This window comes from Oreochromis niloticus, linkage group LG23 (assembly GCF_001858045.2).
Source record: "Oreochromis niloticus isolate F11D_XX linkage group LG23, O_niloticus_UMD_NMBU, whole genome shotgun sequence".
NCBI lineage: Eukaryota > Metazoa > Chordata > Actinopteri > Cichliformes > Cichlidae > Oreochromis > Oreochromis niloticus.
The window spans coordinates 1,608,416-1,627,853 of NC_031986.2; the positions used below are offsets into that span (position 1 = coordinate 1,608,416).

Genomic DNA, 19,438 nt, shown 5'->3' on the forward strand with positions numbered 1-19,438 from the left:
TTGTTCTCAAATACAAAGAAATTCATACAGAAAGAAACATTAGTTCCAGTTTTCATGAATGTTGTAAAAAAAAAAAGGTACTACTTTGGTTATGGGAAATGTTTCTGTGGGTGGTGCCACGGTCGCATAGCTTAGTGGGGAGGAGATGTTATGTATGGACCAAGAGTTATTGTGTGCTATGTAAGCCATCGCCAGTAGGGGGCACCACGCCCAGTCATGTGTGTGTGTTACATCTGTGTTAGCAATAAAGAAGAAGTCACTTGTAAACAAACTATCGTGTGTGTAGTCTGACTCGGCATAAGCTCTAATGGTGTACTGACACTACAGTGGAAATATAATAAAAATGTCTTCAAAGGCCTCGTCTCTTTGAACGCCACAGAACTGACTGTTTGGACTTTGCAAGAGAGCGCCAAACATGGGACAGTGAAAGGTGGAAGAAAGTTTTATTCTCTGATGAGAACTGCCCACTACGAAACCCAGTTACTCATCTTTGTACATGGGATAACAAAAGAGTCTGAGATTACAGAGGTGCTTGGCAGCAGAGCACTCAGTGAAAGGGACTACAGGAGGAAGTTTACTCATGGAGGTACCTGCATGCTTGGATAGGCTGGGGCTGAAATGGGCCAAATTGGCAGGTGTTACATGTGATGGCTGTCCAAATGTGGCAGAAAAAAATTTGGGGCTTTTGAAGTGGATCAAAAAGTGAGTGAAATTAAATGAGAACTGAAATTGATATTTTTTGCTCTGTATTATATACCAGAAGGGGTTAAAAATGAACCATCTTGTTGATGTTTTAGCTAAAATAGCTAACGTCATCAGGGACAGATGACTGAATCACTGATATACTGTTGCACTTTTGGAGGGACACAAGAGCTTGGTGACAAAGGCACAGATGACAGGTGGCTCAGCCTGGAAAAAGTGTTTAAAAAGACTCCTAAGAGGAGAAAGAAAAACAGTCCTTAGAAGGTACAACACAAAAAAAGTTTAATCCCTAGTGGGAGTTGTCCCTTAAGAAGGTTGTTGACCCACTATTGATCATGTGCTAGACAGTTGGTATCACAGGCCACCCTGTGATACCAACCACCCAAGATGGTCGTTCACAGTGGACATAGATGCTTCTTTCACTCCACTTTAAAAACATTTGTCTTCTCTGCCCAAAATGTGAACACTGGCATCCTTGAAAGAGTGACCTTTGACCTTATCCTGTACAGCTGAGCCATGTCCTGTCTGGCTCTTCTATGTTGTGCCATGTGTTTGTCGAGTGGCTGTTTCGTTTCTCCAGTGTACAGGTCTAAGCACTCCTCGCTGCACTGCACCGCATACATGAAGTTGTTTAGCTTGTGTTTAAGAGTTTGGTCTTTGGGATGAACCAACTTTTGTCTGAGTGTGGCTGGGTGTGAAGTGCAATTGGATGTCATGCCTAAAGAAAATGCAGACACTTGGAGACAGAACTAATCTTAACAGAATCAAGCTGTTTATTGAGGCTGATTAATAACATACAAAATTACTAAGCAAAATGCAAATGGGAACTAAGACTTCCATTTACAGAAAACTAAATTGGGTAAACACTAGAACCATAAGCAGCACACATTTGAAAATGAACTGACATTCTGGCAAAGGACGAGGGGAGACTTGGACAATATATACTCAGATAGGTGATTAGGAGAGTGGAAACATCAGGGCAACACAGCTGGAAGAAATTAGACACAACAAGACAGGAAGCACATCAGAAAACAACTATCAAAATAGAACAGGAACCACGACAAACACAGAAACAGAGACAGTAAAGCTGTTCTAAAAAAGCTTTCACTCTGTGAGGTCTGTGTCATCATTGGTGATAACCCTAACATAACCCTAACCTATTGGAGAAACGCAAAACTGACATTTCTGGAAAACTGCAAAAAAGTTTTTCAAACTTACTGACAGTGTCTGACACTCTTAACCAGAATGGTTATTTTATTTGCTTGCCAGAATTAATATTTGGGAGAACATGTTTTTGTAAAAACTAAAATTACATAGACTTCATTGCCAGCAGTTAGACTGTTCGTGGTTGAGGTTGGAGTTGGGATAATCACCAGTGATGACTCAAATCTCAGACGGCGTAATAGCCCTCATTTTTTGCATCAACTTTGAGTCTAAACTGGAATTATTATATGTAAGTATGTAAAAAGGAAAGCTGTGAAAAAGTTATTAAGAGGAACACAAGGCATGGTTATTTAATCAAACTAAAGAGCTTTCATACTCAAGAGTCCACTCTGTTTTCATTTTGAGTTGTGAAGTGGACACATTATATAAATGCAAATGCATCAAAAATATTTTGAAAGTTTAAATCAAATCTAAATCAGACGACTCTGAAATCCATGCAAACTGAATCTGTACTTTACAGTTAATCAAATGAAGTCATTAACAGTATGTCTGCAGGGAAATGACCTGTGAGCTGCTTAGCATATGCATTTCTGTGTGCTTCTAATGACTGCTGTAGCTAATTATGCAGGTTTTCCTGGTCAGCATTTCCAGGCTTACTGTGATCAATGGAATTATCAGGAGAACATCCCACTTTGACCAGAGGCCTAAACAAAACACTGGAATGGCTAATGTCAGTCTGTGGATGTCTCTCTTGGTATTGATCATGCTTTGCCCATGGAACTGTGAGGGAACTTGCTGAATGCTCTCATCCTGTGATTGAGCTCTGACATTAAAAACAAAATGCCTCGTAGCCTCCTGTTTATAATCAGTTTGTATGCTGTTCAAATTAGTCAGGACATGGAATCTGTCTCCTTAGTGACTTACATGCCCTGAGGCATACAAGCATGAAATGCTGTTATGTGTCATGCAAGAAAAAAGGATCCCCAGTGAAATTAGAAATGTACCAACATCTCTGACTCCACTGGTTTATTTTAAGTAAGAATCAGCCCTCTCAGACAGCAGATCTGTTCTGGCAGAAAACAAGCAAAACTGCAACTTTTAAAAAGCTCACATGTAGACAATCTTTAATGGCAAAGAGCAAAAGGCAAAGATCTTTTTGCAGATGAACTTCTCATCCTTGAAATAATTATTGGATATCAAGGTGCAAAATATTTGTCAGAGTCAGTCCATACATTTATTTTTATCTGGACTGGATTCAAACCCAGCGCAGTATTGCTGTGGACTACAGTGCTAACTACCACACCACCTCGTTAGTATCTGAGCAGATCTATGGGCTCAAACTGTGGTCAGAAATTATTTTGTACTTGTAAATCAACAAACAACAAAAACAAACAAAAGAAACAAAATCAAATTGGTACTTGTGTAATTATTTTTTACAAATACAAATCTTTTTTACACACACACAAATTCTCATCTATGAATGCACAAACATAAAATTTCAGATATTTTTGTTTACAAGGTTGCAGAACTCCTGCATGATGGAGGCAGCATGTGAATAACATGTAAATTTATAACGCACTTTAAGTGTTTAAGAGAGCTATGTATAAATGAAAGCCAAGAAAACCCAACTAATTTTAAATAGACTTGTACTTATAAAGTGGTACTCAGTACTCTCATTGACCCAGTTACACACATTCATACAGCTTAGTTTTCTGTGCATGACACTTACTAACTTTGACACACACACACACACACACACACACACACACACACACACTGATGGATGGATCAAGAGCAACTGGGCTTTCCATACCTTGCTCAAGGCTACCCTGCCATGCAGACTGGAAGAGTCCAGGATCAATCGTTCATCTGAAGGTTTAGTCATGGACTGTTTTTCTACTGTTTTTATACTAATTGTGCATTTTGGCTTAAATAACGTCATGTGTTGTTTTGTATGTGTGTTTTGTGTTTTATCTCAGGTTGTAGTTACCTAATTTTAGGGCCCTGTAAGGACTACTATGATTTGTTCAGTTATAAAATTAGTTATAATATAATATAATATAGTATAATATAATATAATATAATATAATATAATATAATGATTTTGAAATTCATGTTTCATTTTCATAATTATAATGCATGAGAAAAATGCAAAATGATCCCTTTTATGCAGTATAAAATTATTTTTATTATCAGTTATTTACTTTTAAATTTCTTTTCCACCTAAATATTGTTGCAGTTTTTACCCACCCACAGGACTTAAATGCTCTGCTGGCGTTGTTTAGTGTCAAGACCAGATCACAGTAAAGCCACTTTAACACTTGTCTCTAACTTATCGACCATAAAAACAAAAACAATACAACAAAGCAATGATACAAACCCAGAGCAGTGGAAAAGGGATGGATGCACAACAAAGCAACTGAATGCAGTCTGGAGTCTCGTGGAAATAAAGTGGATGACTCATAAGTGTTTGGTTAATGGAGGAAGAGATATAGATAACAGTGAAGATGCTATGTGAAAACTACCTGAGCAGCTAGTGTGGAAAAAGACGCACAGCTGTACTAAAGAAGCTTTATGGTAATGTGATGAGGATGGCACTGTTTATTGTTCATCAAAGTTGCATGATATCTGCCCTTTTCCTTCGTGGTCAGATTTATTTCTGTCCCCCGAATGTTTGGAAGCTCTTTTTTTTAAAAAGCATAATCAGAAGTATTTTCTTCTTGCCACACACCTGTGACACACTAAGTGAACAGAAGTCCCCTCGATCGGCCTCAAATGATGTTAGCTCATCTTTTGTCTTATCTTGTCTTACATGTATGTTGATGTTGTGGTGGTCCCCCCGGTATATCCTCTGTATCATTTGCCTGCTGTCCTTTAATATGTGCAGAATGTTCTTTGATATTTATCTGGTTGCCATGCAACAGTAAAGCACCTGAATCAAGGTGGTCATAATGCTTTGGAAAAAACTTTAGAAATTTCAGAAGGCAATAACCCAAACAAAGTCTGATAAAGATGAAGGATCTATAATACGAGGATCTACCAATGTGTTTCAACCCCTCTGTTTGAAATGTACTTTAAAATTCTGAAGTGACCCTTTAATTCTGATGGCCCCATTATTAAGAGCTTACAGTATGAACAACAATCCACCTGTCACGATCCTGGGTCTTATGACCCAGTGTTTTGAGTTTGAGTTTATGTTGATATTTATAGTATATGGTTAAGCTCATTAGGTTTTCTAGTTCATTTGTTATTCGATTCCCCTTGTGTCTTCCAACCCCTGTTAAGTCTCCCTTGCCCTTCATGTGTTTCATGTCTGTCTTATGTTGTCAAGTTCAGGTTGTCATGTCTGCGTCTCATTATATTTCCTGTTTTATTTTGAAGGGGTCCTGTGTTTCCTATGTTCAATGTTTTTAGTTTTACTCTCTCCTTGTGACGTCGTTATGGTCATGTGTGTCAGCTGTTTCTCCATGTGTTCCCACTTCCCTCATTATCCTCCTGTGTGTATTTAGTCCGTGTGCTTTCAGTAATTCGTCAGGTCGTCTGCTCATCCACGCCACAACTTCAGGTATCCATGTCAGTTCACTGTGTTTAAGGTTTTTTTTTCATGTTTAGTTTTAGTTCACCCAGTTTAGGTTATTGTTTAGTTTCACCTGTGCCCTTTGTTTGTACCTTGTCTCCTAGCCTCAATAAACGGCTTGTTTTTTGTTAAATCCACGTCACGTTCAGTTTTTGGTCTGCGTTTGAGTCCTCTTTTGCAAACACATACAGTCTGCCTCAGCCAGACTGTGACACCACCTGCAAAAATACAATATGGAATACCTTCAGGATCATCTAAATAAGAGCTCAGTAGAAAAAAAAATTGATTGGGTTCTTTGTGCAGTGTTAAAGACATACATTCAGACGTCCTCAAAAGTATTTATTTAAGGCTGGATGTACATATAAAAGCATTTTGGCATTTCTGTAGGGTTAATTGAGGTTACATTTTAATATGCAAATGATTAATTTGAGGAGATTAAGATCCTAATTATCCTCCTTGACATTCCAAATCTGACAAAAATACATTTATATCTCTCTGTACACATCCATTTGTTTTGTTTTGAAATGTGCAATATTGCAGACATCGATCCAGCCCCTGGATGATGTGCTATAGTAAAATATAATGTCATATGGACATGGAACAAAGGAGAGCAAAGAATGTGTCTAAGGACTTATAACGATACAAAATCCCTTCTGTCTTTTCCTTCCTTAGAGATGGATTTTCAGATTTATTTTTAGAAAAAAGAGATAAATATTTAATCAGCTTGAGCAACCCACAGAGTGAGGACACCATCTGCAATTAGCTTCAAGGTTTGACAAATAGCAATTCATGACAATTAGTTTTATTCATGACCATATTTTTATGTTTTGTTTATGTTTTAGGCTGTGGCCCCAGCGACTTTGATGTGGCAGAGGATGGATAGACGGACGGAGGGACGGACAGATGGACGGATGGATGGACAGACTGACGGAGGAATGGACGGACGAATTGTTGAAAGGATGGACGGATAGACGGACGGACGGATTGACGGATGGTTGGATGGACGGATGGATGGATGGTTGGATGGACGGATGGATGGATGGATGCACGGACGGATGGATGGATGGATGGATGGACGGATGGTTGGATGGAGGGACAGATGGATGGAGGGACGGATGGACAGAAAGACGGACGGACGGACAGATGGGCGGATGGACGGACGGACGGACGCATGAATGGATGGATTGACGGATAGATGGACAGACGGATGGATGGATGGACGGACGGACGGATGGACGGACGGGCGGATGGATGGATGGATGGATGAATGGACGGACGGACGGACGGACGGGCGGGCGGATGGGATGGATGGATGGACGGGCGGACGGACGGACGGACGGGCGGGCGGATGGGATGGATGGATGGACGGGCGGACGGACGGACGGACGGACGGACGGGCAGATGGGATGGATGGATGGATGGATGGATGGATGGATGGATGGTTGGATGGAGGGACAGATGGATGGAGGGACGGATGGACAGAAAGACGGACGGACGGACAGATGGGCGGACGGACGGATGGACGGACGGACAGACGCATGAATGGATGGATTGACGGATAGATGGACAGACGGACGGACGGACGGACGGATGGATGAATTTTTTCTGAGCAATAACCTTTGTCCTATAATCAAACCTTGTAGTGGTTCCTCATGATGGAATAGGGAGTACTCTGTGTTTTGTTTCTTCCCTTTAATTTTTCTGTATCTAGATGACCACCAAAGTCAGCTCTCACTGGAGATCTGGGGGTCACAGTGTCACAAGTCTTTCAGTGTGAAAGAGAATATGCTGGTGATAAGAAAGAATGTAGTTCACACTGTGGTTATTTGTTGTGACACAACCAAATTAAAGCTGAGATTTAGAACACAGTAGTTTCTGTAAAGTTGTTCAGTAACAGCAAGACCACAAAACTTTTAGACCTTCTCTTTCAACTAAACTTGTCTGATTGCAGAAAACGATTGAGTTTCGACTGGGTATAATGTGATACAGAACACAGAGTTTTCTTTTTTCCTCCCCTGCCTGGGCATCCGTTCTAAAAATCGCAATTACAGTTGTTCCTCTTTTCTCCTCCTGAAGGATATCCAATTTTCTCTTCCTTAAATAGTTTGTCCTCCATTTTCCAGAGGAGACACTGTAAGATTTTAGAAATTGCTCTGAGACGCCGGGCTACTGCTCATTCCTGTGATCAATGCAATTCTACTTTTTTCCTGCTCAGCTTCTCAGAATGTTAACAGTCTCACATGGGCGTGACACTGTCCTTTCACTTCAGCCTCAACTCAATCTACACCGATGTTATTCAATCAGGGCTGCTTGTTTCTATTTGTTGTCTGTAAGCAACTAATCTTTAGTCCAATAGGAGATTGCTATGAAATACCACTAACACAGAGCTGACATTATGATGAGTCATCTCCCAGTGAGGTGAGTAATTCTCACCTCCTCGTCCTCTGTATGCAGATCTGCAGCAATATGACAAGTACATGTTTGTACTGTGTTGATGTGATTGGCCTAATGGCCTTTCAGCCAACCATCACCTCTCATCTGTCGCATCGTGTCTGTTCTCCTTTTCTTGTTGTTGTTGTCTTCACACCCACATGCTGTCTTTCCATCACAACCTCAGCCTCTCTGCTCTGCTTTCAATTTCACTTTGATTTTCTCCTCTCCTGGCTTGGCTACAGATTCCTTCTTTTTTTTTTTTATCTGCAGGAACTATTTGATCTTTTAACAGATTTTCTTTATCTGTATGACCTTGTGATGGCTTTCCAGCAACACGTGTGGGAGTATATAGGGAGAACAAGGAGGGGGTTTTCTTTCTCTATAATTGGCCCGTGGAAAAAAAAGCTCTGTCAGCTGGCCTGAGCCCTGAGAAGTATAATTCCTCCCACAATTTCCTCCGTCCACTCAAATACAAAAACATTCAGCCCATGTTCTCACAGTAAATGTGACTTGAAGGGATAATGCTTCCTCCATCATTTTTCTGAAAGTGCCTCTTAATTATAACTTTGCTCTGGATAATGACTCTGATATCTGAAATTGGAGTTCTTCGTTTCTTTTATCCCAGAATTTCACAGACTGTGGGATGACAGTGTGTCACACGTACACTTTCTAACAGCTAAGCTTCGCCACAGGCTTTCCACTGAACAACTACCAGCTCCTTTGTCTAGAAGAATAATTAAATCACAGCTCAAGGCTAAATAATCATGAATTTAACCGCTGCTGCTACTTGAACAATAATGAATGACTGAGGTTAACGTTGCTCTGGTACTTGTGTCACCGTGTTTGGGTATCTAAAAAAAGAGTTTCAAAATAAATAGACGAGACAGCAGCAGGTACATGTTTTATTTGTGCTCATGAACATCTCTTTATTTGTTTCAGTGAGCTCACATTTGAAGAAAATGCAGTGAGTGTTTGTGAAGAGCATTCACTTAAGGAAAAGGAAAAAGAAATGCTGTCTGGTTAGAATGTGACTTGATTCACTGACCTTCCCGTATGAGCATTTCCAAACCTTTCAAGGTTCTGTGGGCAGAGGTTGCTGTAAAGTGTAAAGTGATTAGCATTTTCTATTTTCTTACTGACCACCACAAGCCTCACTCATACATACATCTACGGGGCATTTTATTTTAAAGGTGCACACCTGATGCCTGAAAGCAGTTTCAGTATTTACCTGCCCTCAATGATCTAAGCACACATAAGCAGGCAGATAATTCTTTGACAAGTGACAGGTACATTGTCTTCTTTATCAAAATGTTCCCTTTTCTTTAGAGTTATACAACTATATGAACAATGGCAAATGCACTGCAAACATATATGATATAAAAGAAGACCTGCTAAAAAAAACACTGCATTAGTATGCATTAGACATAATTGGTGCTAGATTACACCAAAAACAAATGCAGTTGAGAAATTTTGCACAATTTAGCTACACACCTGACACATTCATAGAATACAACGCAGACAAGGTGTAATGAAACCTGCACAGTCACTATATGCAGTCTGTTTGTTGAAATGACCCTAAATATCTTTCATAAAAAATCACAAACATACTTAAAGAACCACAGTGATCATTAGAATTCTTTTCAACAACTAAAAGTTCTCATAGGCACTGTTTTCTAATAAAGAAGGGTGCCTCTAAAATGATAACAAATCTGACCTCTTCAACTTTCAACCCTGAGAGAACGAGCGAGTCACTCCGTGTCCGGCTTTACAAACTCCTGACTGGCTACTGCAACACACAAAGTAGGGACTCAAAAAACAATAGCGCCACCTGTTGGTGAGATTTCATAAAGAAACAGGACAAATAAAACAGGACACATAACTGTGCCTGACACGACTGTCTGGCCTTCAGTTAGCTGTTCTGGGTGTTTCTCATCAACTGGCAGCCGGTTCATCTGTGCTGCCAGATGCTCGTGGAGCGCACTCAGCTTCTTCAGCCAGTATGTGAACCATGTCAGGGCCTGCTGCTGTCCAACTCTCCATACTGGAGACCCTTTCTTGGATGTCTGACACTGTGATGGTTACTGGACCCTGTTCAGGGAGGTTGCTGTGGTCTGCTCTTAGATCCAGTAGCCACTGAGCATTGCTGTTGTGGGTTGCATCCTTCTCCCATATGCTCTCCAGCCTTGGTGCTGCTGTTCTCATATTGTTCACCTGCCACTGACCGTGGATGGTTCTGTGGAGAACAGCTGGTTTATTCTCCTGCCTTCTATCTCTCTGGTGTACCTCTTCAAGCGGCTGTCCAAGGCCTCAGGTATGGACAGCTCCCCCCTGTCGTCCTGGCTCTATAGAAGACAATGTACCTGTCACCTGTCACTTATACTGGGTGTGGGCCATCGCTTTGTTTTTTAGCATACGTTTTTCACTGGTGTGCACAAAGCCATGACTTGAATCTCTTTGAAAATCTATGGGATGAACTGAAGACCAAAGTTCATGCCAGAAAACCATCAAATCTGAAGGAGCAAGAGAAATTTGCCAAGAAAGAATGAGTTGTATACAGTAAATCATTAGCGAGATGTCTTTGAAAGCAACTAGACTTTGAAAATAAACAAGTGCAAATAAAGTAAATTTAAGAACTTGTAAAATACATATAAGAAAAGATCCAATAAAGCTACACCATAAAACACAGATAATAAAACATTAAAATCACTTCCACCCCATGACAATATGGGTTTTCGACATTTGCGCTGTTGTTCCATTTCCAAAGCAGTTTCAGTGAGGACAGTAGGTGCTCATTCTGAAGTAGCAAAATGCCAAGACAGCAATAGTCAAAATTATGCTCTATAATAAGATTATTCAATTATAAAGTTTTGCTAATGGCACGCAAAGGTTTATTAAATTTTAATTTCATTAATTTAGAGTTCAGATTAGATTTCATATGGACATTAGAAAGATTTTCACCTTTGGACATACATTTTGAGGGTCTGTGGGGTTGGTATGTTGCACAGTACTCTCATGAGTATATGGATTATACATGCTGACCAGAAAAGCCCAAAAAAAAAGAAAAAAGAAAAAATCCGCTCTTCTATCTCAGAGAAGCAGACAGATTCAACATCAGGGTCTGAAAATCCAGTTCTGACAAAACCTGTTGGAACAGTAACTTAGTCGACATTTAATAATGCTATGGCGATTTGTGTCTTTATCAAAAACCAAACAAACAAAAACATTATTATAAGCTAAAGAATGGTAAATGGACTGATTCTTATATAGCGCTTTTCTACTCTCCTGGAGTACTCAAAGCGCTGTATACAACACACCACATTCACCCATACACTCTACGCTTTGTCAGGGCTTTCTAACTAACGTACACATTCATACAAGTGGGGATTAGTATCTTGCCCAAGAACATTTGATATGTGGACTGGGGGAGCCAGGAATCGAACCACCAATCTTCTGATCAGTGGATGTCCTGCTCTACCTCCTGAGATACAGCCACCACTTTCTCTGCAGCAGCCAAAGAAAAGAAAAAAACTGAACTGAGCCGAATGCATGTGTTTAGTGCCAGAGTTTGGAGGGCCAGGAGTGACAAAATTAATTAATTAAATATGCCATTAAATAATTAATTAAATGTTTTATTAATTTATTTAAAATTTTAATTATTTATTAACAGATTTAAATCATTATTTAATGATGTAGCTATTTAATACATTTTCGCACTACTGACCCTGCGGCTGTCTTCATGAATTTATTTTATCTGTCAGCCTCACCCATCAAAGTCAGGGGGTGGAGTCAACACCATTGCTTCGGCCTAGCGGCCATGATTTAGTGGGTGTTTCTCAGTGCCAGCAATGGACATGTGGACAATAACTGAACTGTACTTTGAAATACCCTGTTTGTGTGTCACCAAATATACTTTAAATATTTTTCTAGCCGGGAATGTAGTGTTTTATTCTTCGAATATCTGGTCAGTTTGTCAAGATTTGTCAAGAAATTGGAATTAACTGATTAAATAAATATTTCAATGATTAATTAAATGCCCCTTCATTTCATTTAAAACATTTAAGAAATTATTTATTTATTTGTTTCACATCTTAATTTTAATTATTGACACATTTAATTATTTATTTATTTATTTATTTGTTTCACATCTTAATTTTAATTATTGACACATTTAATTATTTATTTATTTATTTGTTTCACATCTTAATTTTAATTATTGACACATTTAATTAATTATTTATTGGTGTATTTAATTAATTAATTTTCTCACTCCTGGCCCTCCATACACAGAGTTGAGGCCGCGTTATCGCGGGGTTGGTCTTATTTTGAATTCAGGAGCAGGGGCATCGTTTACTTCCGGTGTACACAGAAAGGTTTAAAACGGCTGGTTCTGCAAGAAAAGGTACTAAATATGTTGATAGTGATCGTTTCAGCATTAACCACTAAGAGCCGTATTATAGAAAATGTGTTTCGTCACTTTTTGTGTACGTTTTCAGCGAGCTTTGCTTTTCTGTCCTGTTATACGATCACGACGGTAAAATAAGCTTTTGGCATTAAAACTGAAGCTTGGTGACGCATACGCGTACACGCTGAAAAAAGGGACTTTCTATTGGACACGTGTTTTCATACAGTCACGTTTGGAGCAGAGCGGAGGGCTCAGTTTCCCCTGCCTTCTTGGTTTATTTTATACGGGCTTCGTGCTACTTATTTATGTTGCACTAAATATGCAGTAACCGCACGCCTGGATTCAACAACGCCACGTGTGACTCATGTCATGTTTGCATGTTTGTGCAGGTGTTAATGATGACAGTCCTGAATCTGTCCTTTGCTGCGTGTGGTTTCCTGGGGATCTATCACTTGGGTGCCATGGAGGCCTTTCTCCGGCATGGGCACAAGCTGCTGGGCTCCCTCAGGGCCTGTGCAGGTGCTTCTGCTGGGGCACTGGTGGCTGCTGTAATGATCACAGCTCCTGAAAAGTTGGAGGTATCGAGTACAGTCCAGGGGCATGTGGGGTTAGTGAAACACTCTGGTCTCTTTGAGCAAAATGGAGATGAACATTTAATAGTATTTCTTTCTCACGATTCTTGTTTCTTCTTCTTTAGTACTGGCAGTTTTTATATGTGTGTGTACGGGACTAAAGACTTTGTCAGGGTGACTGATGCTCAGGGATACTTGCTGTCTCAGACTTGAAGAACTGTCTGTTTTAGTAATACACACTGTAACAGCCGATGCATCCTATAAAATAACAACTCAGATCTTAGTATATGCAGAATGAGTAATTAACTGTAAATTCAGGAATCTAGATGAACAACAAGTGATTGAGTGAAATGTTATTTACAAGGCGCACTGTGATCAGCCCTCCATATTCTCTGTTATGCAGTTAGTTTTGCAGATTTCAGACATTGATTGTATTGAGATAAATTACCAGTTGTCCAGGAAAAATGAATCTATGAGTGTAGAGCTGAGTGAATGAACTTTGTTACACTAGGTGTGACTGAATGATATACGATGTGTGCTTTCATCTAAGTGTTTGTTTCCTTCTTCCAGCACTGCAAAGATTTCACCTACAGGTTTGCTGACAGTGTGAGACAGCAGCGGTTTGGGGCCGTCACACCAGGATACAACTTTATGCTCACACTCCGGTAACTACTTAGCAGATGTCTCCTCAAAAATCACCGGACGATCTTACACGATGGAGGTCTTGATGTCTCACATTGTGGACCTCTAACATATGTTGCTGTGAATGCTGGTTGGTGGTCAATAACCAGCTTAAACATTGAAAACACTGTGGAGATATTTTCCACCTGCTGCAGCGTCATAGCTCTGTTTCATGCGGTGGAAGGTGTACTGAGTTTGTTTAATGCCACAGTAGCAGAGGTTTGTAGTATTGGTCCAATCATCACAAAAATCCAAAGTGACATAGACGTTTTGCCCCGACAGATTCCTTATCCCCTGAGGTTAACTTGCAGTTACTTTTATGATCCTCGTGTTTCACTACCTTACACCATTATCAGGTCAGAAAGCTAATGCCACTGCCTTTACCAAACCACAGCAGTGAGTCTCTTCAGATTCAACAGGCATGAATCACAAGTTGTATCCATGGGTTAAAAAGCCTGTTTCAAACATTCTCACAGTTCACACTTCATGTCAGGACAAAACAAACTACGTAGTCCACATAACCCTGGAGCAACGTCGCCTGTAGCTGTGTAAAGATGTTTGGTTCTTTATAAAAAATTAACTGTTTGGCTGAATTGAGAGTCTGAGCAAGAGTTGTCTTTGGCACGGATGCTATCAGAGATCAGGACTTTGTGGAAGAACAAGATTCGACTGAACTCTTAAGACAGCACACACATGCTTTCTGTCAGTGAACTGGGACCATCTGTCAGAAAGACTAAACTGGTCAGAACTCCAGGTCTGTTAATCAGAGTAATCATAATTTGGTTTTTAATTTTCAGTTTTTGTTTTCAACTTTGTTTAGTTTCAGTGTGCTTCCACAGTGCAGTTGCATGCTTCAGTTTAGTTTTTTAGTTTTATTGCAGTTTTTGTTTGTTTTTATTATTGTTATTATTATATGTTTATACACTGCCAGTCAAAAGTCTGGACACACCTTGTCATTTAATGGTTTTTCATTATTTTTACTACTTTCTACATTGTAAATAAACTGAAGACATTTAATATATTTAGCAAGATATATGGAATTATGTAGCAAAGAAAACATTGATAAATGCTTCTAAATATGGTTTAGATTCCTGAAAGTAGCCGCCCTTTGCTTTGTTGTCAGCGCTGCAAACCCTCGGCCTTCTCTCAGTGAGCTTCATGATGTCGTCACCTGACATGGTTTCACCTCACAGGTGTGCCTGTCAGGGGTCATTGGTGGAGTTTCTTGCCTTCTTAATGAGGTTGGGACCATCAGGTGTGTTGTGCACAGCTGACAGCTCTATTTGACAACTGTTAGAATTCATATTATGGCAAGAACCAATCAGCTAAGTAAAGAGAAACAACAGCCCATCATTACTGTAAGAACTGAAGCTCAGTCAGTCTGGAAAATGACTGAAACTTTGAATGTGTCTCCAAGTGCAGTCGCAGAAACCATCGAGACCACGATGAAACTGTCTCAAAGGACAAACACAGTAAGAGCAGAAACTAAAAGCACAAAAAGGGTGTACACAAAGGTGTACACAGAGTTTGTGATCGAGACAGAAAACAGAGGTAAACAGGCAGAGGGCGACCTGCTGCTGGAAGTCACACCGGCAGCTGAATAAGGCCAGCATGCTTTGGTCAGTGTAAATGCTTGATAGCTTGATTAATAATCGCACGTTCCTGTAAAACAAACAGTTTACGATGCCCCGTGGAGATGATTTCATTAAAGCTCTGACAGATGAACATCTGTGTCTGGATTTTCCCACAGGGAGGGGATAGAAGAGATTCTCCCCACAGAGGCTCACAGTCTGGCCACTGACCGCCTCTATGTCTCAATAACACACTCAGAAAGTGGCACGAACCACATCGTGTCAGCGTTTACCTCCAGGGAGGAGCTCATAAAGGTACGCACCCCTCTCTGTAAACACATACAGCCCGTTCTTTCAGTTTCAAACATAGTCATAAATGTTTATGATTGTTTTACACCCTTGTTTCTCTCCAGTCTTCAGTTTAGTGCTTTTACTACTATAAATGACACCATGCTGTATATGAGCTGTTGCCTAACTGCACGTGCCTCATGACCAAAATGTTGAGTGACGAGCTGCCGAACGGGACTTTGATGAACAAGTGTTTTTCCTGGATAACTGTCCCCCTCTTGTACCTGTCCAGGTTCTGTTAGCCAGCTGCTTTGTCCCAGTCTATGCTGGACTCAAACCAGTAGAGCTCAGAGGAAAGGTAAGGGTTTACCCACGGTGCTGGGAGGATTCAGTGACTCCTCAGAACAAAATAAATTGGTTAATGATGTTCCACAGGAAGCAGCGACAGCTTTGCTGACTGACTTCAGAGTGTACGGTGCTAGAAAATGTTAAAAATACAAAAGTAGGTGTTACTGAAATAACTCGTGTCACAGGGTCTGAGAGATACTTGACCAGGGAATACATGTTAACAACAGCCAGATGTCACAGTCCAGGGTTAAAATGAGCTTTATGTACAACATGTGGGCATAAAAGAGGTTATGAATAATACCTGAGATTTTATTACGAGCCAAAATGCCTGGTAAAGAAAATATTTGAATGTGTCTTGAGCCACTTTTACACATGAACTGTGGATAATGATGGCATTATCTGAAGTTAATATCGGCCTTTCCTTCAAATAGCACACAGCAGGTCCTCTTCAGATGTGCTCTTACTACTGGAAACCAATGGAAACCTAGTTCCTTTGGTTTAGGTGAGGGTACAGGAGGCACGCAACACCCACTCACTGTAAATCCACCAGGCCTGTGCTGTTCTCACATGGATGTAATCTGACATCACGTGGACGTTATACTGTGGAGCTGGCAGGTTTCTCTGCTCCGGCTGCTTCGTGCACTAGATTTGAATGTGTCTGTGCTGGCTGGGTTGTAGGAAAGTTCAGGTTTGCAGTGCTTGTCTACAAAGTATTTAATGACAAGATTATTTATGCATTTGGTGTGGCTGTAGCTCAGCATGTCAAGCAGGTCATCTGCTAATCAGAAGGTTGATGGTTCCATCCCTGGCTGCTCCAGATATCCTTGGGCAAGATACTAAACCCGAGTTTCTCTCCAGTTCATCCATCCGAGTGTGAACGTCAGATAGAAAACACTAAAGCACAGAAAGACTTGCTTGTATGAATGGGTGAATGAGGCATGTTGTCTAAAGAGCTTTGAGTAGAAAAGAGTCCTGTTAGCATGTTTATGATTCTTTGAAAGTCTAAACAGTTTTCTTTGCTATAAACTTTATTTGTAGATGTTGTGTGACAAGAAGATTGTCTTTGTTTTCTTTAGAAATGGATTGATGGAGGATTCACTGACAGCCTGCCAATCCTGCCCGTGGGACGAACCATCACAGTGTCACCCTTTGCTGGACGGCAGGATGTGTGTCCAATCCACAGAGGGCGGTTCAAAACTCAACTCAGATTGGCCAACATGAACATAATGGTGAGAACCGGAGCATCTGATTGGTCTGTAAGGAGAAACCTGAATTACCTCATATCATCAGCAAGATTATTCTCCACGTAGCTGAGCAGCGTGTACGGCTAATAGTGCTAAAGATATGTGCCAGGCAACAAGCAGCCCCACAAACCCTTCTCACCCTCTGAAATAGTACTTCCTGTTAGTGCACCCAGTGCTCCAATCTGCTGGTTGTATTCAGCTTCTTCAGCAGCTTCGACCTCCGTCCAAAATGCCAAATTTCTGGAGAGTCCGAAACAAAAGTGCTGCAGTTATGAAAGAGTCATGTTCAGATATGTGGGAGGTGTCATTCACATCATCACAGTTCAAATATTATTCTTTGATATTATTTTAATTGTTATATAGTGTCAGGAAATCAATATCCTTAGTATCCTTATTTTCCTATTAGATTGTTTTATGTACTTTAATAATGAAGGCTTGTAGAGCAAGGCCACCTTTGACTCACAAACTAAGTGCTCAGCCAGACTGAAAAACAGGAAGTTGTAGTGCACAGGCATGTTAATAGATAAGACACAGAAAAGAGGAACTTTCCATATAAGCAATGTTTGAGACTGTGTGACGTGTAAAGTACCAAAATAACACCTATATGAGACACAGCTTATGATTCTAATGTTAGAGCTCTTGCAACTGGCGTTTGAGCCGTGCAGGAGTCTCTCTCTTCCGGAAGATGATTGAATAAAAAGAAATATAAATGTTTTAACACACTATGAGTCGGTTTTCTCTGTTCTGTCATGGGGAAAAAAGGATCGGGGTTTAATAATAGTTAAAGAGTGCTATAATCTTAGATGTGTTGCCAGAACCATAAATGTGGCTCTTTTGATCTCATTAGAAGATGAAGTCGAGCTGTAAATGTTACTTGACTTCATCCAGCTTACAGCACAGAGTGCAGCACGTTCAGCTGTGCTGTGAATGGCTGCTGTGAGTGCAGAACGACGTGTGTTTCTGTCACTGACTTTGTTGATGCGAATGCAGTGTTTCCATTGGTTTCCTCAGTTTTCCGTGGAGAACCTCAAACGTCTGAATCAGGCTCTGTTCCCTCCATCTGCCGGCACCATGCATTCGTTATGTGAAGAAGGTTTCACGGACGCCGTGAAGTTCTTAAAGAGAGAGGGCTGGATGAGCTGAGTGCACATCCCTCATGGACAATCGTGACACAGAGCATGTGAAGCCTGAAGTGTCATTTACCAAGAATGAAGAAACATCATATTTTCTGTATTTATACACATTTCCTGGGTAATTTATTAGCTCACCCAGGAAACAGATACATAGTTTGCTAGAAAAGTAACTGCACCGATGTTTGCATGCAGTGATGTTGGAAGTGATTCAGCCTTTCAGACTAAGTCTAGTCTTGTTGCATGTTTGGAAAGAACGTATGTGACATTGTGGGCTTCACTCAGATTCCTTTTATCACACAGGCATCCTCTCTCTGTGACAGCACCTGAAGATGGACTTTTATCATAGTTTAATTGCTTTTGACTTGAAGCAGAGCGAAAAATATCGGATATCCATTACCCGCTTCACAGAAAAGTTTGTGCCGCCATCGTGGATGCTGGTGGCTCCCCCAGGACACGAGGGTGCGTCTTTGAAGTGTTGGATGTTTGTGCAGGTTTGACTGCTGCTGGGTCAGCGTTTGATTTCCTTCAGGCGCCGACTTGACGGTGTGCGAGAGCTGCTCTGCCTCTGCACTCAGCCACATTCTGCAGTGATGTCCAAGCGGCTGGAAGAGCGAGGCTGATTTATCCTATGTTATCCACACAGCGAGGCAGCAGTTACACACATGCACTAGACTGCAGACTGTGGAGGACAGTCTTGGATCGGGAGTTTTGCTGTTAGACTTAATATTCCAGGAACCCTCGGTGGCATTTCCATCTTTTATATACAGTCTTTTTGGTAAACAACAGTGTGAAGGCTGCGACGGGGCTGTCAGTGCTTTTGATCACTGAAGTTCTGCTGATCTTTAAAACCAGAAACTTCATGTGTTCTGTTTTTTGAGATTTTATTTAGTCTCAAACGCTGATGTCCTTTAAATGATGTTTGTTGTAAAATGAGTGATTTGAATGAGTAAACCAAGGAATGTCAAATAATATTGTTCTTGTCATCATTCTCTCAGATCTGAGCCGGCTGTTGGGATGTCTTCAGCTCCCTTATCATCTCTTATTTAGCATGTCTGTGTTGACATGCACTCCAATGCAGCAGATCTGATGACCGTATGAAATCCATCACAGATACTGTGCATACTCATGAAAGTGACAGGGAGCGCCACAGCTTCATTTTAGGCTTAAGACGTGCAGAAGTCCATCCAGGGATGTGGATCATGAACAATCCTGAATAATACAGACCCTGAATGTTGTATCATAGTCAGTTAAACATTATTAGTATTAGAGATCTGTGAAGATCTGCTGCAAACACAGGAGAGGTCACTGACATCCTACTGTTTC

The 19,438-nt window shown here is 40.7% G+C and overlaps 1 protein-coding gene across 7 annotated transcripts; it reads left to right on the plus strand.

Moving 5' to 3' along the window:
- Positions 1–12,169: 12,169 nt before the first annotated feature.
- Positions 12,170–19,084, plus strand: pnpla4 (patatin-like phospholipase domain containing 4). Of its 7 annotated transcripts, none has more exons than XM_005459200.4 (7): positions 12,170–12,275; positions 12,668–12,856; positions 13,421–13,515; positions 15,282–15,417; positions 15,683–15,748; positions 16,815–16,967; positions 17,994–19,084. In XM_005459200.4, exons 2-7 carry the CDS (start codon positions 12,674–12,676, stop codon positions 18,123–18,125), a joined length of 765 nt encoding a protein of 254 aa, XP_005459257.1. In that variant the 5' UTR covers positions 12,170–12,275; positions 12,668–12,673; the 3' UTR covers positions 18,126–19,084. The 7 variants fall into 7 exon arrangements, with proteins under 7 accessions (XP_005459257.1, XP_005459262.1, XP_003454776.2 ...); XM_003454728.5 differs by lacking the exon at positions 12,170–12,275 and adding an exon at positions 12,289–12,357; XM_005459202.4 differs by lacking the exon at positions 12,170–12,275 and adding an exon at positions 12,289–12,357 and having other exon boundaries at positions 18,416–19,084.
- The last annotated feature ends 354 nt before the right edge of the window (positions 19,085–19,438 follow it).